The following is a 24052-nucleotide window of genomic DNA, read 5'->3' as shown; positions in this document are numbered from 1 at the left end:
GAAACACTCTGTCAGCTACGGAACAAGTGCAGGGGGTGTTTGCTACTTTGGATTATACACACACACACCCCGAAAAGCTGACAGACTGAACCCACCAGAGTGGAACTATTTTTGGGTAGTAGCTGCAGCATTCCAGCAAGGAGCAGCTCTAAGTTAGACATGGAGCAACAACAGTAACTGAACAAAATGCCACACACACAAATATTCAGCAATACTCTCTTTTGCAAATTCCATCACCTGCTGTTTTCATTACACCACTTCTTTAACATGACTTTCTTCTTAAGTAAAAATGCATGAGAGAGGGATTTATTTTTCTAAGGTCAAATAATGCAACACAACAGGAGAGGACGGCAGGCACAAAGACAGAGCAAGAAAGAGAAGGTGCTTTGTGTTTCTGGGGTTTGAAGAGGAATGGCAGTAATTAGGCGGGGGAGTTGGGGTTGGGGTTAGGCACAGCAAAGCTTTTCGGCGCCACAACGTGGGGACAGAAAACAGCAGAGCCCTGGCAGTCGGTCAGTAGCTGGAGCCTTTCAAATCTCATCCAAAGATCAGCTGTTCCCACAGGGCAGTCGCCCCTCGCTGGATTTCTGAGCATGGTCAGAGTAATCGACATCAGGCAGGTTCTTTGACACAGTTTCCAGGTTGGCTTTTCTAAAAGACCTGGTTTTCCAACAGAAAGGTGGCAAATTCTGGACAAAAAAGCATTTCTGAAGACTCCAGTGGAATTCTATTAAATTATTCAGGGCGCATCTTTAAAAACAAACAAACAAAAAAAAACAACCAAAAAAACCCAAAACCCAGCTAGTAGAGATTTAACTGTTTTTACTTGAAAACCCATTCCATGTTTTCTGCTCATTTTTGGTTTGGCATTTCACTTCCACCTGAATTGAAAGTTATAGATAGCACTGTCCTGCCAGTGCTTTTCGCTGGATGAGCGCGCCCCGTGCCCAGCTGGCTCGGTACAGCTCCACAGAAGGCTCCAGGTGATGGAGCATCTATTTGTAGCTCTGCCCAGAGCTGTGTAATAGAGCAAAACCCATCTTTGATGAAAGAAACATAAGAGCAGCCTAGTGGGAGATGATCCTCCCAGCATAAAAGCAGCCAGGTACTTGCTTCCATGATCTTAATGGCCCCTGTTGGTTGGTTATTTCATTGCCATAGGCAGCAGCAGCTGCCGTAATTAAAAATCACTGCTGCAATCACCATTGCAGCCACTGACACAGCTGTGCGATTTCACAGCTCCAATGCAAAATTTCAAGTCTGATGTCAGAAACAGTTTTGCCACTTCTAGCCAGCCAGGGGAGCAGCAGCGAGACCCAGACCGGGAGCCCAAGGCTGTGGACATTGGGCCTGATGAAGGCCACAAATATCCATGAAAAATTAAGCAGGAGGAAAGCAAACAGGAACAAGCCACACACAGGATGATACCAAACATCCCCAGGGATTTCCGTGAAACCAGCCACTAAATGCAGGAGCCTCCCTTTAAACAGACCTTTGCCGTGTTTGTTCAGAAGAGCTACACGACTGCAAAGCCCAGCGCTCACGGAAGGAACCAGGAAACATCCCAAATAAGCTACAGGAGCCAAAAGGACTTTGGCTGCATTGCAGGACCAGCTGTTTGCAGCAGTGGATGCCCACCCGCCTCTGCCGTAGGACGAGAACCATACCGGATTTGTGCCTGCAGTTTGAAGCAAAGCACAGCCTGCACAGCAGGAACGGCGTGCCAACATGGCCCCAACATCGGGAAGCACAACTAGCTTCTACATAAATATCTTGCTCTAGAAATTTTATGCAGCTTTTAGATAGAAGCCCTGAAGAGTCACTCAAAGAGCTCGTTACTGCAGGTGACTTGACTTCTTGTATTGGGCCTGCAGAAAGGGCGCCTGGCGGGCAGCTCAGGGGAATATGGATTATGTGTATGTAGTTGAAAAGGAAGAGCATCCACTCACACCCAGCTCATCTCTCAGCACCATGGCCACGATGCTCCAGTCATCACCAGAACCACCTAGCCTAGCAGAGAGAAAACATTATGCAGCTGACCAAGCCCATGGTGTTTTTTCTATCAGGATGTTTTTCTTACCAATCCAATTCCATTTTTCTCCAGCACACCCGAATGTGGAAATATGCTTTACTGCCTAAAAATGAATTCCAGTCTCTGATACAATCATTTCTTTCCAATACAGAAAAATCACTACAGTATGCCACTATTCTCCTGAACATCCTGCATGATGTCAATAAAAAAAATTATTACTTATATTCATTATTACTTGCTGTCTACTATCAGCATGAAACAAATAATACCTGCAAGAAAAGAACCATGGATGAGAAAAAACATTCAAAGTGACAGGTCCTCAGGTTCTTCTCCATTTGTATTTACCACCCCTGGCTGACATATGACCCCCAGTTTTTGTTTGAGGTTTTGGTGGTGGTGGTGTGGGATTCGTTTTCTTTTCTTCACACAGTGAAAACAAGAGCTCTTTTCTCCAAAACGACCTGCAACAATTGCTCAACAAAGTCTAGCGGAATGCCTTTTGGACTGAGATGTAGTAGCTTTTATAGAAATCTCACTGAATATTCAGTCTACAAAATTCAATTTTAAGAATACATTTTAAATGAAGAGTCATTGGCCTTTTCAGTAATAATACAAAGAGGAATAAAAAAGGCAAACAATGAAAGGATGTGCAAACCCTCCCCACTCCCCCCCAAAAAAGAGAACTCTTCAGTCTCAGTTGTTATGCTAAAGAGTTAAAATATTTTGCCTTTTCTTAAAAAAAGAATTCAAAATTTGTTTCAAATACATTTATTAGACATACTGCCTTTTCTCCAGAGAAGGGTAAATACAACTGCCTTATGACTTGTAGGTAAAAGTCAGTTTAATTACAAAAAACGGCAAAGGAGACCACCCTTAAACAAAGAAACATTCACATTTTATTTAAAAAAAATATTACATGAAACAATACAGATATTTTCAAGTTCTGAGCACTTTCTGGACCCTGCTGAGGCACAGACTGGGAAAGTACATTTGCACAGCCTGGAAGGACTCATTTTTGCACACCTGACCTTCCTAATTCAGCTTCTGCCCTGGTTTTCTCTCCCTGCCTGTATCAGGCTGATCTCTGCCCTCATCACAGCCACAAGTGTTGAAAATGCAGCTGAACACCAGCAACATGTTAAGCTATCCTCCCCTTGCCCCCACTTCCTTGAGCACCTTTCTCTTACAAGTGTTTGCAGCCGGCAGGAGGAAAGGCATAGAAGCCATTACTTCGCCTCTTTAAAACCAGAGAACAGCTCTGGGACGTAGTTCATCCTCCTCAGAATAATTAATCTGTATTTAGCATCAAATATTACAAGTATGAGGCACACAGCTACACAACACTGTGTGGAACTGTGCTTCTAGGTAACAGGGTTCCTCGGTATTAGTTTTGCTATCAAGCTTCATACTAGTAATTTGCAGAAGATTGGGGAAAGTGGATTCAACATTTCCCTCAAGAACTGATAATGAAATACTTTCTAAAAGACTATTTGGAGCAAGGCACTTTTTTTCTTTTGCTAGTGCTCTGAGCACAGTAGCAAATTTCTCGATACAGAGCTACCTAATATTTTCAGAAAACAGACACTGAGAAGGTACCACATTGTTTAGCTCTGCTTGAATGCAAAAGCTGACAATCTGACATTGGTAGATCGATCTAAAGGCTTTGTTTTTTTAGATATATTTGAGTCCTCCAATTTCTGTTCCTGGTCCTTTTTCATTTCATCTTCATCAGTTGTGGGACGCTTTCGCTTTTTATCTTCTGCCAAATCACTAACTGATCCTCTTTTTGCCTTCTCAGTCCACACCTTTGAAGAAAGCACATAATTAAACAGAAAACTACAGATTAGGCCACAAAACTCACCACTTCATTTCATACACCTTATTTCTCTGATTCTAGGGAGGCACTGAAATAATTCCTGTTAAGAACTTACAAGGATCAAGGTAGAAACAATTTCCTCGCTTACCTTCTTTCTAACAACATTCTCCTTCAAAACTATACTTCTATATATTTCAGCCTGTATATGAAATTGAAGCTCTTAATTGTATTTCTGGACAAATAAGAAACACAAAAAAAATCTTAGAACAAATTTAAGTCTCAATGAATTCAGTTTGGCTACATCACTTTTAACTCCTTCCCTTCTCTTTTGTTATTTCTTCATTGGTTACATTTTTCTCACATGCCTCACTTCAGAAAAGCTGCTTTCTGCTATTACTTATTATTCAGACAGTTATATTTTCATAAAGTGTATGTTGTAGAGCCTGGCCCAACTCAAAATCGAAGCCCATGAAGATGGAGAACAGTGGAATTTAAAGAAAAAAAATTCCTAATCGAAAATAACCAAGGGTTACCATTCTTTCCTCTGACGACAGTATTCTAAATCGACTCATGCCTTCTTTTATTACTTCTGCTTCATTCAGATCAGGATTATCTGTCAAAATGTTTGCTCTGTTCTCTTCTAGCCACATCTGGAATCCTGTCTTTGGCCTAAAACAAGCACACAGAGATTGTCTGTTTAAGAAGGTCATAGGAAAACCATATCCCCCAAACCAACATTTCTAAACACCACCTAACTGGATTTTTTTGTTCTTGAAATAAAAAGACATATATAGTCAGCGGTCAGCTCTCTTCTGCTGCAGTATGCTCAGAGAAGATGCTGACAAGGCAAGACTAAGTCAGGCATTTTTATTAAAACTGATATATATGGAGATTAACATTTCAGTTTTAGAATGACAAAGCATAATGGTTTTCTTCCTTTCTGACAGGGTCCCATCACCCTGAAAATACAGCATGTATTAGCATATTTCAGCTAACCCTTTTCACAATTCTCCTTGCCACTTGTTTTAGAACACTATCTGTAAATGTTAATGAAAAGAACGCTAGTCCAAATGAATAATAATTACCTTCATCTTCCTCAGTTAAAAGAAGTCTAAATGTAACACTATTATAATAATGCAAGTTTCATAAGGACTTGGATTGTTAGAAAATACATCTACTCCAGAGGAACAAGACAGATGAGAGTCTTAGCTGGGAAGAGATGTGCTCCTAAGGTCATATAAGTTTTTTGTTGTTTTTTTTTTTTTTTAAAAACACACTAAAATAAAGCTTTTACACTTTCACATAAAACCCTTAGCTTTCAGGCTTCCTTTGAGATTTGCTAGAGATGTTTAAACTTCAAGTGTTTCCTACACCTGGAACTGGCACAGCAGCATGGTTTCATTTATCATTCAAAGGTCATTATTATCAAATGCATAACAGGTATCAAAGCAAAAATCATTGCTTAGAGCCCCAAAAATCACATTTTGCATTGTTCATTTATTATTCACTTATACATTTGACTCAGTCTGATGCAAAACTTCTACTTTGAATAACACTGCCACGTACACTGGGAAAGATTTAACGGACAGAATGCTTTTCCCTGTGTTTGTAATGAGGCAATCTGGAAATTCAACCAATGCATTTTATGCAGGTTTGCTTGATAATATGTGTGGTATAAGTAGCAGTCTACTAGATTTCTGAAGTGGGTTCACAGATGTGACAACTTGCAAGCTAACACTTCAATGTTGATGTTCTGCTACTTTGGCCAGTCCAATGTTGTCAGAAATGAAGTAGGTTTTGGACTTGTTATTCTATCAAAACTGAAATACAGCACTGAGATGCAAGCGTCTGCTCACCTTCCATTCTCAGTGTTCTGCTGTGCAGTGACTTTGACTTGATGGGACTCGTTTCCTGTTTTTTCTTCTCTTTCTTCCACTGTTTTTTCACTAGATGTAGGTGTACGAGCTTGGAAGAAGGAAGCTGCTAAAGCCTATAGAAATTAAGGTGGTTTTTTTTTTTAAAAAAAAAACAAACAAAAACATAAGAACACCTCACTCTCAGACACCATGCACCCTAAAAAACCCCAAGCCTTTCCTAAAGACATAATAATCACTTGCATTAATACAGCATCTAATCCATTCAATTTCAGCATAGCAGATGTTTTGTTAACACTACTTAAAATAAAAGCACACAATTTAGTGCAGAATGTAGTTTCCACAACTGGTTTTCTTTTTTTTTTGTTGCTCTTTTATGTACCTTTATAGTTTTGGCGGTATGTTTAAATGCATTTTGCCATCTAAGATGCTTTACTCAATCATCAGGGTTTCATACTTGACAAAAGCTTGTAAAATTCAATTTACTGTTCTTTGCTCACCGAAACAATGTAAAGAGACCAGAAATATTACCTGCTTGGACTTAGGTTTGGGAATCAGAGGCTTTATAACTGGAGGGTTCTGCTTGTTTACAGCTCGACTGCTAGACAAAGAAGTTTTCTTTGGGTATTTACTCATAGTGTCTAGAACATTTGCTGAGGGGACCACTGGGTCCTTTCTGTTAGGTGACACCTAGGAAAACAAATAAATAAACACTTCATTTCTTTTGCGTCATGTTCTCCTCTCCTCTGTCCCTCCAAGATATCAGTCATAGTTATAATGTAAACTTCAGCTATAGTAATCTGTCGTAATTTTAAGAACACCGCGATCAAACCAGCTGCAAAATTCTTACCTTAAAGGGATTCACTCGTCCTTGGCTGCTTGACACAATTACAGCTATTTAATAGGAAATAAAAAAAAACCACAAACGTAAAAATGCATGCATGTGTACACACACACTCCCATAAATCTATGAAGCAATGTGCACATTTTAGATGAGTAGATGAAACATTAGCCTAATTTCCAAAGAACAAGGCTAATGCTCATTGTGCGTGTTTCATTGAAGAGGACAACTACATCAAAGGCATCAAGTATTCCACCCCAAAGAAGAGAAGTTCCCACCAGGCTTGAAAGTGGTCGGACAAAGAGAAAGCACTTAAATAGCCCTGTGAAGGTTATACTGTACATGCTCAGCTACTATTAGTCATCAGAAATGCCACACAGAACCAACAGCTTAAAATACAAATCTACAGGAAGACACAGCACTTCCTCCACTCCCAAATCCGTTTCCACTCCTATTATTCTTGCTAGGGGGCTGGCAGGAGGGAAGAAGCAAGAAGCAGTAAGAGGTCGCATTCTGCCCCTGCCTGCTCAGACTCACAGTTCGAAGACAGTTACCCACTCTGCCTTGTAAGTGCAACCAGTAAATGTGCCTGCAGTTAGTAAAACAAATCAACTGATGATTTGTCTCATTTCTCTCCTCTCCTAAAGAATGCCTTCATGACGCAGCCAGGCAGACAGCCAATTCATCATTTGGCACAGCTAAGGCAATCAGAACAGTGTTATGCCACATCATAAAGGTAATGAAGACATCAGCAGGAATAGGGAACCTCTTAAAAACATCCAAACAACAGTCAGTGCAAGCTACCACTTGACAACAGTGTTATGCACCAGTTTTTAGTAATAACAGGAGAACAGAGCATAAAAACAGGAGCAGATGTCATGAAGCACAAAGTTCTCCTCCTGGAATAAACAGAGATTTACTCACCAGACTTCGGAGTAGTCACCTCTGCTGAAGTGACACCTTTGGAGAAAGGATTTGGCCCTTCAGAAAAAAGAAAGGGGTACATATTTAAGTGCATAAAATCTAACAGCATAACTTATTTAAAAACAAAACCCCAAAGAGACAAGTAAGTTATAGTAAAGCAATCTATATTTTAAAGCATGTGTTTTCATTTTCAAATTGTACACAATTTTACAAAACCATCTGTTCTCTACCTAGACTTGAGTTGTATACTTATTCCTTAAAGTGTGCCCAGCAAATTACTTGTCTATCCATTCAACTCCTGCAAGATCTGAGCTGAAAAAGTAACCATTTCATAAGGTAACCCAGTCCATTATAAATAGTAACAGACAACAGGAAAAACTCCCCAAGGGTCCCTCAAACAGTTACTAAGTACAACGCATAAGCAAACTGCAACAGAGCAGATGACACACATTAAACTTGTATCTCTGCAGCAAATGCAGGCACAACCTGGAATATGAACCCCCTCTCTCAGGTAGGCACTGCCACTCATCTCCCACAGGGAATTCCAGGTAACAGGAAGCTCAGAGGCAGGATTACTGCATGTCACTCCATTATTCCTGTGCATTTGTTCATGTCAACACCAAGACAGACAGATCAGAAACTACCATACCTGTTCTAACTAGGTAACAGAAAACCTAGTCCCTGCTACAGCTGCAGTTTCAAAATTCAGTGAAATAAATAGGATTATTTACCTAAATGGCTTCTAAACCAAACCTCCTGTAGCTCACTTGCCGTGCCTTGTGACAGGTGCGGCGCCTGTCTTGCCTAAATTTTAAGTCAATGGAACAAAACCAAAACCAGAGACAGAAAACCCTTTGTCTGCATAGCCAAGTTATCCAAACGACAAGTTATCTGAGAGTTTTCCAGAATTCCTTATTAAGTCTGTGAAAGAGACATCTAGATAGCTTCCAGCCTATTCTAAGAACACATTTTTCTTACTCTGTTCCTGTACTTCTGGTGTTTCTTCTGCTTCCTCATAGGCACCAGTTTCCCCAGCATCTTCCATTTCTTGGTCCTGCTGAACATTTCTGACTGGCAGCTGACTCCACTCTGTGGCAGAGCTCCTGTAACTAAATGGAAGGAATTCATCAGAAAGTGGTCAACACATTGAGAAAGAAAACTGGAACAATGGAAAGCTAACTTACCTAATTTAGGAAATAAGAACAACAACATTTGTCATCTATTTGCATTATACCCCTGATTAAACTGCGATGATTACAAAAAGAAAATTAAGATTAATTAACCACTTCACTCTGAAACACCAACTGCAGTCACCTGAAGTGGTACTGATGTAGTTTTAAGACAGACTGCACACGGCTATGAAACCGCCTGAAATTCACACTCAGCTAAAAGTATCTGCACTGGCCTTCCAACAGCTCCACACACAAAAGCCAGCACCTGAACAGAAGCAGCAGCCTTCAGAGCGCATTGCTATTGTTGCCAGAACACTTTGCTGCAAATACAAACGCAAGCATAAAACAACTCCTGTAATTTCCATTTAAACCTCCAACATCATAAGTGATGCTAGATTACTTTTCTGCATACATGAATACACACACAGGTGGTATCATGGATACGTATTTTCAGTCTGGGCAGCAAGTTTTAATGTTTAATCTGATTATTTGCTAAATTCCCAGTATAGTAGCATCTACATTTCTTGCATTCTCCTCCTAATCTTTGCTGATCACTAAAATCTGTGTATACGTAAACAAAAGGTTAATTTCTTTCAACCAGAACATCAGTATTCGATTACTCTGGCATCAAGAACAATATAGCCATTGTGATGAATTTTAACCCTCAGAGTGGCCGAAGTTGCAGCCACAGGATTACAGCTTTCGTGTGTGATCCAGAAGAACAAGTTAGAGCATTTAGAAATGAGTTTTGAATGTGCCATTTCATACAGAAGAATAAGGGAAAGGCTAGAGAAGTTCAGGGACTTATCACTTCCTCTTGCTTAAAGAAGTTCCAAACTTCATACAGGAAATTGTTATAGGAAGACATTTCTGCACTATCAGACTGGTGGCTGGCATCTATTTTCTTTATAGCTGTACCACCTAGAGGCCAAGTGAGAACACAGCTCTTCTGCATGGTCTATATTAAAAAAAATACACAAAACCAAAACCAAACAAAAAGCAACATAAAAAACCCCAAAACACCATCAAACACCCCACACACACACATCTTTTGCCTCATCATGCTTTACAAAGCAGATGCAAGTAGGAGAGGAAAGTTAGATAGCACAGATACAGAGGAGAAAAAACGCAAAGCAAACCTGTAATATTTTCTTAGCTTTGAAGAGCTGGGATTAGTTAGGAGAGAGTAAGACTAAATAGGATACACTGTGATGGGACACTGAAAGAGAGGAGGGCTGGAGAAAGATAAAAGGATTTTTAGATGGTTTTGGAATGAAGTGAGATAGAGACTGAGACAAAGAGGAAAAAAACCAGGCCAGAGTCAGAGTCAAATAACCTAACCAGCACAAGGGGCAGGGGGGCATGACATGAAAAAAATTCCAATCAGAGCAACTTGGTTTGATTGGAGTTTGCTTTGGCTCGGTAGCCGTTAAACACAGATATACAGTAAGCAAAAAGTGGAGATATTTCCCTTTGTGTTTGTATCCTGGTATGTAAGTGTCTCACAGGATATCAGCAGGGATGTACTATTTTATATGTACAATTTATAAGCAGAGCAACACAGACTGTCACCTCATAACAAATACAAATTACAAACTGTGGTCCAGAAAAGTGCATCAACTGGACCAAAATATTAATAGATCTGTAAAAATGTTCCCAGTTTTTTAATCATAGAAGTTTGTGTTACCCAGCATTCAAGTGCTTTCGGAAATCCTCTTCATCTTCTGGTGCTGTTGCCAACTCACTCACTTTTTCTGCAGCCATTTCATTAAGTCGCTGAGCTAAATTTAGTTTTCGAGAGCGAGAAGCATACTTGATAGCTAAATTCACAACGTTTTGTGTCATGAGGTCAGCAAGTTCCACACAACGAAATTCACGCTCCAGCTTACAAGAAAGCTGAAAGAAAAGAAGCCTTGGGAGTTACACACTTCAGTTACATGGCTTTCTCCAGACTCTAGGACCTAAATATTATGGTCTTGGTGGAGTGAATGAATAAAGACAAGCCACCAACAAGCACAAGCTTCATAGCAAAAGAAAAACTTTTTTTTTCTTCCTTCTTCCTCCCACCCTTTATACTGATAAGCAATATTAACTGCAGTCCACTTCATCACAGTCTGTGAACTAGCCAGATTGCCAGTCACTACCCAGACTTCTAATATGAGGAATCACTTCAAAATTTACATCAAAATAATGTCTCAGAAATTCTTTCTAGTTTTTGTTTATTTGTACTTACGGCAAAGAGCTTCATTAGAAGTTCCTGCTGTTCTTTCACTGACTGACTTTTAGCATTTTCATCAATTTCATAGCCGTTTTTCAATAAGTAATCCACATGGTTAAGGAATACAACAGAACGCCAGTACTGTTCCTGAAAAAGGGAGAAAGATGTGCGCTGGAGATCAGAGGGGACAAGACAGCCCACAACATAATGCCCAACAATTTACAACATATTTTATCCACTTATTCTTAAATGTTTCTTCCATGTTACAATGAGGGTGAGGGGTAAACAATTCTCTTTAAAAGCCAATGCCTGCTGAGGAAAAAACAGACCACACTAATGACTGTTTGGATCAGTTTGTATACGGATGGTCACCATATATGTCAAATTCCATTTATATTACAGCTTTTTAGCAGGATGAGACCTACATGTTCACTAGTACGCTAGCAGGGCAGACAATTCTAGAACAAGTTGATTATTTTATCTTATAACTTCTGTCCCACAGCAAATTAGAAGTATTCCAGAATAACTCAGTGACTGCAGGAGTACACATTATCTGTGAGACAGGCAAACAGAAAATATAACTCTTGTTCAGCAAAATGCTGGTATGGCTATTAGACCAGGTTAGCCTTGTTACAAAAAAATTATAAACTTACTCAAAACCAGTACGTTTACATCAGATGTACTGGAATAATCTGCTGCTTTACCTACACAGAAATACATATTCCCTCAAGCTAAAATTAATAGTTCTTGGCATTTTCCTCTTTTTTTTTTGGGGGTGGTGGTGGTGGTGGTGGTGGTGGTGGGGAGGGTAGTGGGCAGGGCTGGAAGGCATACTCCATCAGATAAAGCACAAAGACTTGAACTGAATTCACGAGAATTAATTAAAAATTACAAAGTATTATTATTGAAATTTTTTATCTACACTTCAACCAAAAGAGAATTAATTTCAAACACCATTAAACCATCTCTAAGGTTGAGGTTAGAATTTTGTGTTCATTTCTATTTTGTGCAATACACCCGAACACCACAAGACTGAAATCTTTAAATCTATTAAAAAAACCCTGAAGAATACATACAGATATTCTTTTAGAAGTTCTCTGCAGGTACGTCTTGCTTCAGCCAGCCTCTACCTTAAGAAAATAAGCCAAGCCAGAAGGCCTGTGTTTTCAGAGTGATTACATGAATTTGAGTACTTAGTATATAATTCAAAAATAGATCTTCCAGAAACTTTGTTATGCCTAAAAAACAGGCACATTCAAGGTGGTCTTGATCTGGATCCCAAAATCTGGTGCTTACTAGAACGTTAACCGCTACCCACAAAAAAAAAAAATAAAATAAAAAAGGGTGAGAAAGACTTCATTGGTCAGAAACAGACTATGGAAATACGACCTTGCATCAGCTCTAGCAGCTTTATCTTGTATTCTTCTAGAAACAGTTGTGAACTGAACCAAATCAAACAAGCTACAGAAAACACTGAACCCAAATAACCTCCTTAACCACATTGTCTTACTCAGAGTTTGTACTATCCTCACAGTAGATATGATCAATAGGAATCTTGTATAAACCCTACTATGGGGGCATCTGAGACTATCAGCTGTGGACTCAACACTATTCCATACCTCCATCTGTCCCTTTTCTGTCATAACTTGACAATAAGGAAGTTTAAAAGGTAATATTGCTACAGCAGGCCGTGGTAGCGTAGGAGGGAATCTGGCTCCTTTACAGGGAATACACCTGTGCAAGGAAACAAAACCCACATACAATCAAAACACAGTCACCAGTTGTTCTACATCTAAATCATGTCTCCTAAGCAGCAAGACACTTGAAGAGGATTTGTTCTTTAAAAAAGTAGCAATTAAATTACTGACTTAAATATAGCAATATCTAAGATTGTAAAAATAACCTTTTATAATGCATTGCAACCAAAAAAATATTTTAAAACCAGCAAAGCACATGCTGCTCGTGTTCACACTAGAAACTGCAAATGTGGCACATAACAGACACAGCTCTCCATCTCATGCAATACAGGACTTAATAGCTACTCCAAAATGTAAATGCAATTTATTAAAATCAGAAACTACTGAACAACTTAAGACCACTGGAATAAGTGCAGTCATGTCTACCATTTTTTCTGATGAGGGGTTGTACACTTCATAAGGAGAGCGCTGTGCTCAGACACGCAGTGGGGCCAAAAAAAAAAAAGGGGGGAGGGAGGGGTGAAACAGATAAGCATATACTAAAAGAACAGGCTTATTGTTTCTTTATATTTAGACTAGCACTTTCTGGTAACAAACACTTAAGCAAAACATTGATTGGGGAAGAGCTGTATTTCCAGCAGCACCAATGCAGCATTGACAAAAATGTCTGGTTTTATAAGCTACTGTTTCAGACACTAGGGGGGGAAAAAAAAAAAAAAAAAAAAAAAAAAATGAAAAAACCCACCACGAACAGGAAGCGTTAGTGTTCTGGCTATCTGTATTAAGGCATAATGTGTTTCTACAACAACCCTCCCCCTTCTTATTTTTAATATGCTAGTGGCTTGGAATAAAATGCTCTTTGCAACTCAGAGTAGCACCCTCTTTCTAGGAGTAGAAGGAAAAAAAACCCCATGATGACAGGCTCACAATGTCACATGTACTGCACATTTTTGGTGAATTTTCTGGAGGCCAACATTATTTAATGATTTGGAGGAAGAAACAGACAGGAAATTGACATTTACCAGTGACATCAAATTATTTCCCTTATTACAAAAAAACCAGAGGATTAAAAAGGCTGTCACATAAATTTAAATAAAATGCCATCTCCCACCAGCCTCCACAATTGCATATGACTAGCAAAGTAGAAAAGTATAAATTTCAGTAAAACATGGGAGCTCCTGGATTCTGTCCTGTAGGAAAAGGACAGAGATCACTGAATAAAGAGGACTACAAAAAAAGCTCAGCAACTAAACAACCAGGAGGTGTGTTACCATAAAGAGAAACAGAACATCACTAGTATCACATTTTATACAATAATGGCTAACTCTCAGCTAAATATTTCAGCAATTTTACACACAAAATCCTTCTTCATGGCAACAGTTTAAATATTAAAATAATGACAGTTTTGATTTATCTGTGCCTAATGATGAAGATCAGTTACAGGATTGCATTCTTCTCAAAGGGACAAAAGGGGAAAACATTGCAAAAAATAATAAAAAACTAACCAAACCCGACCACCCCAAACCCATCAACAGCAGAAGCAGATTCTTGACAGCAGCCATAACTTTTTAGTAGGTTTCTCTAGCAAAATGCAGTCTTATGAATGTGTCTGCATCTGAAACGTGTGATTTCATAATAAAGTGTTCATGCCTGTTAGCCACACCAAAAAGCCACAATTAGTCAGTTGAAAATTATAAAACTCATTAATGAGTTTATTCAAAACCAATTTAGTAATGAAACATCCATGCAGAATTACATTTATGAACTAGATCATTCACTGTGCATATTTACTTGCCACCTGTTTTAGTAAAAGTTGTTTCTAGCTTGTGTTAGTAGGAAGTCCTCTGTAATTTAAAACCAAGACAAGCAAAGTACTTCCTTGCGAAATATCTGACCTGAGTTGCTGGGGATTTTCATGGATCCCAACTACCCAATAATGATCAGATCTTCCTTTGCAATGCTCTCTCGTGTTACACACTGGAATCCAAGTATTCCCAACTCCTCGGTTCAACATCCGTACAATTCCCTCAGAATCCACATAACAAGGGGTACCTGTTTGTTACAAATGAAAACAATTATTCCGACAAGCAACTAATAACAACACGAGTAAGTCTGAACTGTTGGATACAGCTTGGAAACGACGGTTTTGAGCTCAAATAGGACATACTCTCACCCAAGCTGTACTACCTAGCTGGGAAAAACTAGTTTCCTTAGAAAGATGCGCCACCTTCTGACAGTCAACACACCTGCTAGTCAATGACAAGTTCAAATTTCAAACTTTTTATGAAGAAATCAAGTTCCTATTACTTCAGTAGATTCCCAAAGAAAATAAGCTATTTTACAATTACTTTTTCTGGCTATCATAAAACCCCCTCCCGAGCTACTAACTTTGATGAGGGAGATTTTGCCAAGATATTTGAACATGACTATTACAGTGTACTAGTGCAGCTTATTTCTTTTTGCAGTGCAGGGCAACCAATCAGGAAAAAAAGTTCTGATAATATCCAAGTGTATTCTATTCATAGTGGAAAAATTAAAAAAGTTTTAGTAAATATATTAAAAGAACAGAAAAGCAGACTTTTGCTTGCCATTGAGGAGACTGGGAAAAAAAAAGAAAAAGGTCTAGACCCCAAGATCACCATTATTAAAAGGACATTAATTAGCCACACTGTCCTCCAGAATTCCTCCTATAGCATCAAGATTTCTCAGTATCATTCATGCTGGTATTTCATACCTTCTGCGGAGAATCCAACCCACGTCAAATAGGATTTCTTTGTAAGAGAAAGAGGGTCTCCATGCAAAATTTGTTCTTTCTTTTTTCCTAGCTCCATCAGCTGTACTCCAAGGCACTGGTCCCCATCAAACCCAGTACCTAGGAAGAAGTTGTTCAACGACTGTGTTAGAAAACAGAAGAATTATCTTGTCTCTTGGCTAAATTTAAGTTTTGAATCAAAACCTAATTCTAATGCAGGGCTATTCATGAATACCACTGTCAGACAAACAACTACTTGTCTTTTTGGACATACAAAGCATGCATTACAACTGCTTCCTTGATTTCCCATAGTAATTCATTCTGGCATATCTGAAATCCAGGTTTAATGTATTAATGTCATGTTATAAAATTCTCCCCTTCCCCACAGGTTAATCTAAGCATCCCAATATGAAGTGTAGGCTTTGCTGTCAAAAGTCCGAAATCTGTGGGTTGTGATGGATGTGCTTGTAAAAGCATCATCAAGAAGGTAAGAAAACATTTCTGGCAATTATGCACAAATTAACGAGTGTTTGGAGCCAGTAACAGATGAGGATTGAAAACATAACCCCAGTTCAAAAAAAGACAGAAGGGAGAAAACTACCTCTGTGATAAATAACCATCAACTGCTCTCCATGTCCCGCCATAGACACCACTGGACCTGGGAGACTGAAGATCTCTTTCTGAACTCCTCCAACTGTAAACACGCGAACTAGCAAGGCACTAGTAGCACAAGCAGCCCAGCCTTGACCTAGACAGACAGCCTCAATGTCTTCATCCTCTGGCATATCTACTGTCCACTCCTTGTTTGTATCCCATGAGCTAAAATGAATGCAGTGGAGCTTGCTAAAGCAGAGACAAAAGAACAATAGTCAAATATATCAACATGAAGAAAAACACAATACCTGAACATACACCAATATATATGACATGTTTCCCAGAGACCTGGAATCTGCAATGGTCACTGAAAGGAACTATAAATTAAAAGCAGTCATTTGCAGAGCTGTTACTCTTATTATCAAGAACTGAACAGCCAGCTCAGCCTCCCACACTGTAGATTCAGAGCCTCTCAAGCCCAAGGCAGAGACAGTTTAAAGGACTGAGGGGAGGTTTTTTAGATGGAAACAGGTAAGTGTCCTGCTTATTTAACATTAATAAAAACTGAAGGTGCTCAATACCCCTTGAATATCAGCTCTCATTACAAGTCTGTCATACTATGCTATCTTTTAAAAGGAAAAAAATAAATACATCAGGCACTTCAGTTCTGTCTTCTTAATAATTTAAAACTGCCCATGACCAATTCACAGACACCACAGCTTTTGAGCTATTACCCGCTTCCATTGAGAAAAAAAATTGAAATTTCAGAGTCAGAAAACCAATACATACAAATAATAATTTTAAAGGTAAAGGGTGCTTTTCAACTCATCACAATGCTTTACGTGTGAAAAGAAGAAGGTTCTTTCTTCAAGATATTTCCACAGAAACTGGCAATAAAATGTTGTTGCCATTGTTCTTCAATGCAAGAAGAAAGCCTGGCTGGCCCAGCTGCTTAAATCTTTCTGTGGTTTTCACAAACTTGTCTTCTTCACACTTAGAATCATTCAGGTATCTCCAAACATGTCTCCTTAGCAACAGCGTGAAAAGAAATAGCACAGACCTTATGGTTTATCTTTGATTTGAGCAGACTGAAAACCTATTGTTCATGTTTACAATTTCCTTTGAGCTAGCAATGCATGAAGTTTCCAGTGAGTATGTACACATATATATGTTTGAAAAAGGGATTAAAAAAAAATCCTCAGTAACCATAATACATCTTCCAATACTCTTCAAGTCTTCAGGTGGGTGGATGTGAAAATCCTCCTTGAAAGTGTTCTGATCCCATAAATAAAAAGCATGATCAAAAGCCAAAAACCTCAAAGTGACAGAAGCTGAAATATTTGAAACAAGTCTAATTGCATACTATGGGCTTTGCAGAGCAAGGCCATGACTCACCTTGCAAGCTCCTCTGTACTCTCACAAGCTAGTAAAATAGCTTCAGTAGAGAGGTCAGCCATCGTGTGATTCAGAGAGTTCGGCAGGTGTGTCGCATGGTGTATGGAGGTATCATGAAATTCTACATCTATAGCATTGTCTTGCTCATCATTGTAACAGCGAATGATACCAACAGAATTCCACACCTATTAAAACCAAACACACAGAGACCCCCCAAATCAATCACACTGAGCTAAAACAGCCAGCTATAACATTGTCATCTGAAACAACAGTAGGTGGGAGGTTGAAGGAAGACTGAAGATGGGTGTAGCCAGGACTTACAGTTTCTGAAACAGCTGAATATAGGCAGAAACTAGTTTCATTCTCATTGCTTAGCCATCTTTCTCCTTACAAAATTAAGTGTGAATAACTTGCAGTTGGAAAGAAATAGTGGATGATTAACATACAAGTCTTTAACAGTAGTAAAACATCCACTAGTTCTGGCTAAAAAAGATTTGCTAGAATTCAATACCACAGGTATAAACCGCATAGCTTGCTTCTGTCTTAAAGCCAAGTATTTCTTTCTACATCAAAAGCAAACTGAAATGTAAACCATAATATTTTGCAGTCTTTGTATTAACACAAAGCTACTTTCCAGTATTTAGCTTCACACTGTGAAGTATTAAAAAAAAAAAATCTTGGAATAGATTAAATTGAGACACAGCAAGAACTGGACAATATTCAAAATTAACTAAGCAACTAGATCTGCATAACCACACAGCAGCGAGACTTACCATGAAACGATGCGCGAGATGTGCAGGAGTGGAGCCAGACTGGAACGGCTTTTGCTGGGGGGTTGGCATTGGCCCATCATAGAAAGGCCGTTGTGTAGATGATGGTAAAGCTGAAAAGCCACCAGCCTGATCATCATCATCTTCCTTTTCAAGAAGACTGGAATTAGCTTTTATCATCCCAATGTCTAGGAGTTTAAAAAAAAAAATATGTATCTCACACACATTATTATGACAGAATATAGATACAAATTTTAACAGTCAAGACCTCTCTGGAAAAATAAGGCAGAACATATCTGAGTAGAGGATGCTAAGAGATCGTCCCAATAACAACACTAAAGAGTTCTGGAAAATTAATTCATTCTGTACCTAGTGAGTTATCATCATCAATTATTGCCCGTCTCAGAAGGCCTAAAGTTGGAATAAGGTCATCATTATCTTCATTAGCTCCAGCCTTTGGGGAAGACTGGGGTTCAATCATATCTCCATTTGAACAGTTGTCGTCTTCTCCATCAAAGAGATCATTGTAGTCCTTTGTCATTGCACCAGCAACCTAAAATCAGATTAAGAAACATCATAGAACTTCTTTTGGACATAGAATTCAAAAAATGAATTAACACACAAGAGGGACCTTTCAACACACACACGCGTGAATATTCAGTGTTATTTGGTAACCGACATCATAACGTTAATTTAAGAAATAATTGGTACTGGTCACCTTGTCATTTGGTTTCTTTCCATCACCGATATTTTCCAACAACCCCAGACTTCCTTCAGTATCTGCATAAGCAATTTGCTTGTGTTTGGGGTGCCACGCTAACCCACAAATTGTGTAATTTTTCTCATGTTGCATCCTGAAAAGAATATTTTAAAAAAAATGCATTTTCAGTAAGCTTCTCAGTGCAGAAACCTCCCCAAGAGTTATTGTAAAAAGTAGTAATACATGTAACTTTTGTATGGAGAAAATCATTTAAGCTTTAAGCATATGATTTTGTTTGATTTTTAAAACAACAGCTTCCCGATACATGTAGAAAAGACAAAGTAATTCCCCAGCAGTCATCCATTCCAGAACCATCCAGTTATAAAAACAATATTCAGTTGTTTCTCCTGTACCAAACTGATGAGTTAATCCTCTATCTTTTCCACCCTTTATTCTCACAAAAAATCCTCCCATTAATTATTTACGGAATCTGACTTCAATTCTTAACAGAGGCGCTACAGTAACAATCATGTTTCTTACCCAAAATATTCAGACAGATTAATCATTCCTTCTCTTCTTCTCTACCTCACTTAATCATACTTTACTTTTTTTTTCCTTTGTGAAAGAGAGATGCTTTAACTAACCAAAATAAAGTACAATTTGTCAGTTTGTCTGGTTTTGCCTACAGGTGAGGATGGCTGACTAATGTCTCTGCATTTCCCTCTTGCTCTAGAAAATACATCTTACTGCCAATGATCTTGGTTTGGGACGTGAGAAAAGTTTGTTTCCATCAAAACTATCCTTTAATCAATTATTAGATTAAAAAGTAATAAAATACATTTGCACACAGAAAACTATAGACTATGGAATTTGAACAAGATCCACATTCATGTCCTCTCCCTATTCTCTTTCTGAGAATGTAATGTTTCCAGAGTGTTCTAGCTACGCAGAAAGGAAGATAGTGTATCACATGAATCAGAACATATTTCTATGCATACTGGACATGGTGGGGGAAGGCAAAACAATGCCACATTTCTACCTACCCCCAAGAGTTACACTCGTGTAAAAACTGCTTCCCTGTAAACACTGAAATGATATGGCAGCCCTTGAATTCCCTTCAGCATGTGAACTGCAGTACTAGTTCCACACTTCACTTGGGCTGCACAAGAGAAAAGCCCTCTGCTTGCTTCCTCTGCTCAAACCTAGACTGAGCAGTGGCCCTGCCTCCCAGCATCACCCAGATCCAACACAGTCCTTCTGACCCATGTGCTTCGGCTCCCTCTCTGTGGGCATACTCCCAACCCCACCACCAGCTGGGAGACCATCTATGAAGCCAGGTAAACCATACTCTTCAACCTGAGACTTCATATGCAGTCTTCCAGGGTGCCTTTTGTCAGCAAAACCTTAGCAGAAAATTCACAGATTTGCCCTGTAAATCTCATTAAAGTTTTTCAAAAGGCAGCGTTCTGCATTTGCAAAAATAACTTTTACAGAAAAGATTAAAAAAATCCTATTTCAGGAAAAAACATGTACTTGGGGATTTATGGAACAACACTGAATACCTCTCTATGCACTCCTGGGTTTCCACATTCCACACCAGTATGTTCCCATCCACACTTGCAGCTGCCAGATACTGCCCACAAGGAGACCAGGCCACAACATTCAAGGACTTAGGATGGGGGTGGGAGGGGGGGGAAAAAGGAAAACATTACCACCAATGCACACACAGCATTCATATTGTGGAGCTTAAAACAGATATTCTGGAATAAAAAAAGTAATAATAATGATCTTTAACAAATCATATCTAGCGCCCCCCGTACTACAGCTAGCTTTAGTTAGTTCTCTGCAAGAACCACTCTTTAAAGAGAGCGCACTTTTTTTTTGAGAAAATCCATGTTCTGTCATTAAACACTGCCATGAGGTTGAATAAAACCTTATTCTAGACACGCAGACAGTAGCATAGGGTATTTTACAAACTCAACAGTAAAATAGCTTTATTTTGAACTTAATACATTTCCATAAATTAAAATCCAAGACTGCATTCTGTATCTTCACAACACTAGGAAAGTGATCCTCTCTAACCCAAAGGTTGCTGAGTATATAATGAGGTCAAAGTAAAGAAGATGGCACAGTTAGGGCTACTAAGTAGCTAAATTTCAGTTTAATAAAATAGAGAGTGAACAAAACCTATATATTTAGAGCAATTTGTGAAAACAGATGTTCCTCAGCTGCAGTTAGTGACTCACCAGTAGACCCTAAAGATCTAGTGGGTTACCATAAATGAAAGAGGGGAACCAGAGCCACATAAAGATGTTTGACTCTCATCTAGTATCTCTTGCCTTGTTTTCCAACATGAAGTAGCAGGATCAGAAATGAAATAGAAAATGCGAGCAATCGTTAACCAAGCTGCGGGGGGGCGCAGCTGTAGTGGTAGGGAGGAGTATACTGTCCAGAAGATAACTTCTGACAGAGTAACGTTTAAACTAAGATATAATTATAGAAGATTTAGCAAGCACCTGGCTAATATAACTACCTGTGTGATGGATTTATGTGATAGATCGAGTTGACTATCCCAGGTTCCTCTTCTGTATAGTTTAACAACTTTATCTACAGGAATTGCCAGCAACTGTTTAAAGGAAACAAGAATGAGACAATTTAGAACAAGTTACCTTTCAAACAGAACAAATAATACAGCTCCTTCATTCAGAAGTATTACAGTTGTGACTGCCGCAGCATTGTAATGGTCCTCTAGCATCCTAGCAATGCCAATTGAAAAAGTAAAGAAAGCTGAAGTAACTCGAATTACAAGGTACATTAATGCTTTCCACATGCAACATAGCAGAGCATGCCTGTTTTTATTTTAATCTTCATTTCTTTCTGGCAGAAACCCGAAGATAACGACAGCTGCACTATAAGGTTAGAAGTTCTTATTTATGGAACAGCTAACACACATATAAAAATAGTTAATGCTCTGAGTGCAAGGCTTACATTCTCCTTTTCCCTTCATCTCCAAACCTCTTATGATCAGGACACAGCTTCTCAATAAATCTAATTTGAATATCTGATTCCTGAAATAGCTCATTTCACCTTTCACAAAACCACATAATTGTTACTGCCTGTTTATATTTTAGGATTTGGATTTCTTTTAAAGACTTAAGGAACAATTTGCTTTGTAAGAGAAGCAAAACAACTACTTAAATTTCAAACAGGGGCGTGTGTGTAAAGAATTAGGCTAAAAATTTAAAGTATTTGATTTTATGCAATATGGATATTGAAACAATTTGTACTGCAGGTGACATTCCCTTTTCCACAGAAACATTATACATGTTATCATAGTGGCCAGGTATTTTGAAGGGTGGACACAGGAAGACAGACACAAAGGCCAAGTCTGGGAAACAAGATTATTCAGGTACGATCTGTGAAAAACACTGGAAAATACTCTTTAGAACCTGTATGCTGGAATGTCAATAAAGGATTAATAGGTTCTGCCACGTTATCACAGGCAAGAACAGAAGCCATAAAAAATGGCCAATATTCACTCAATTCCCTGTCATTTACTTCAAGTATAGCAGGGCATGCCTCATGTCATATAGGTTTGTATTTATCTGCTCCTTCTTCCTCTCCCCTTCGCATCATCAGATGCTGCAGAGGTGTTCTAGGTTACACGCTAGAGACATCTATACAGCTATACTAACTCCCCAACCCATTTGGTTAGTGATTCACACACAGTACTATTGCAGCAGTACATGCACACTAGACTTTAGTATGTGTCACCACCACCTTGAGTTGCAACAACCAGCTTTGCTCTTCAGGTGAAAAAAGAAGGGAAAAACTTCCTAAGGAAATATTTACAGAGCAAGATCACTAATAGGGCAAAGTTTACTTAAATTGGAAAAGGACTGAACTCCTTTGATGCTCTGTTGTGAGCAATTTTATCTCCCTCATGTACAATGTTCCTTCCTATTCAGCAAAACATGACTGTTTAATGTTGGTTTGGGCTGACAGCTGAACTACTGCCAAACAGAGTCTGGAGCGTAAACAAGTAACCATTTCCAGGTTTTTATTTGTCCTAAAAACAAACTTCACCCCAAATATTTTCTTTAGTGCCAGGAGCTGCAATTTGGGCTTGCCCAGATCGAATTCTACTGCTGGACTCCCAAAGAGAAAAGAAGGATTAAGATGTGGCTAAAATAATGTCACTTACCTTCCCACTGCCAGGTTGCCAGCCAAGCCTGCATATTGATTTAGCACTTATCACATCATTACATTTCTGCAGCAGTGGCCAGCTTGTCGTGCATGTCTAAAAGCAAAATATCAAAAAAATGAGTTTTCTAGCTCTGTGAAAATCTACTGTACAGTACAAATTCTTAAAGTGTGGAAAAAAACTACAAAGGCTAAAAGATATATCATTTTTGGAACTGCAATAATCTCTTTCATCCAAATACAACACTGCCTTAAAAAACAAACTGAAAATACCTTGCCAACATAAAACTGAATCTATTTTAATGACAATACAACTACTTCTAACAGAAATAAGATCACAGAACTGATCTGTTTTTAATCAAGTACAGAACAAATGAGCTCTCATGTTTTTTGGTTAGAGAGAAATCTGGCCAAAATATATCTGACAAACCCAGATCAACTACAGCAAGGTGACACACATTAGCCTGAATCTCCCCACAGCAGTATAAAGAATGAAAGGATATATTCTCAAATTACATCACAGGTACACATATCATACTGCCACCACCTTAGGACACTGTTAATGTAATTTCCCCAAAAGGCACTGACTGTCAATCTGGAACACCAGATTTCACATTAGAAGCATGTTTTTTAAAAAAGTAGCAATCCACAAGCGCAGGGATACATTTTCAACTATACTTACAAGAATAATTCCACATGGATTCTTAATCCAGTCAATGGCATTTAGCAAAAATAATCCCACATACACATGCAGAATTGCCTTACTAAAGCCTTCACCTGAAACCCTTTTCAAGTTCCTTAAGAGTTCCAAAGCGGAGACTAAATCTGATCCTCTCACTAAACCTGATTTCATAAAGGCCATGAACTATTTCAGCCAAATATTGCCAAGATGAGCCTTAAGACTGCATTTCTAACAAATTACGTTCTTCAAACTGTGATTTACGTGGTCCTCCTGAGAAATTGTTTGTTTGTTGCAAGCGTCACAAAAAAGAGGAATAGCAAGCCCTTTGTCAATAGCTTGAAATCCATTCAAATCTAAAAGTCTGAAATACAATGAGTTGAAC

The 24052-nt window shown here is 38.7% G+C and overlaps 1 protein-coding gene across 2 annotated transcripts in view; it reads right to left on the bottom strand.

Annotated features, from left to right (window-relative positions):
* Positions 1-2905: 2905 nt before the first annotated feature.
* Positions 2906-24052, bottom strand: part of WDHD1 (WD repeat and HMG-box DNA binding protein 1) — a 29958-nt gene continuing 8811 nt past the window's right edge. For both annotated transcript variants that reach the window (XM_055716389.1, XM_005437907.3), the window contains exons 7-26: positions 22990-23085; positions 21319-21411; positions 20348-20454; positions 18804-18939; positions 18455-18638; positions 18089-18273; positions 17316-17500; positions 15928-16169; positions 15309-15446; positions 14470-14626; positions 12497-12611; positions 10893-11024; positions 10347-10555; positions 8466-8596; positions 7488-7544; positions 6573-6616; positions 6254-6412; positions 5705-5838; positions 4382-4517; positions 2906-3837 (exon numbers count right to left, since the gene is read on the bottom strand). In XM_055716389.1, the coding sequence (XP_055572364.1) occupies positions 3637-3837; positions 4382-4517; positions 5705-5838; positions 6254-6412; positions 6573-6616; positions 7488-7544; positions 8466-8596; positions 10347-10555; positions 10893-11024; positions 12497-12611; positions 14470-14626; positions 15309-15446; positions 15928-16169; positions 17316-17500; positions 18089-18273; positions 18455-18638; positions 18804-18939; positions 20348-20454; positions 21319-21411; positions 22990-23085 (2841 nt within the window). In that variant the 3' untranslated portion in view covers positions 2906-3636. The remainder of the gene's footprint in view (positions 3838-4381; positions 4518-5704; positions 5839-6253; positions 6413-6572; positions 6617-7487; positions 7545-8465; positions 8597-10346; positions 10556-10892; positions 11025-12496; positions 12612-14469; positions 14627-15308; positions 15447-15927; positions 16170-17315; positions 17501-18088; positions 18274-18454; positions 18639-18803; positions 18940-20347; positions 20455-21318; positions 21412-22989; positions 23086-24052) is intronic.

Source organism: Falco cherrug, chromosome 7 (assembly GCF_023634085.1).
Source record: "Falco cherrug isolate bFalChe1 chromosome 7, bFalChe1.pri, whole genome shotgun sequence".
Classification (NCBI taxonomy): Eukaryota; Metazoa; Chordata; class Aves; order Falconiformes; family Falconidae; genus Falco; species Falco cherrug.
The sequence above is the reverse complement of the archived record's forward strand: the minus strand, read 5'-3'. Positions and strand labels throughout refer to the sequence as shown.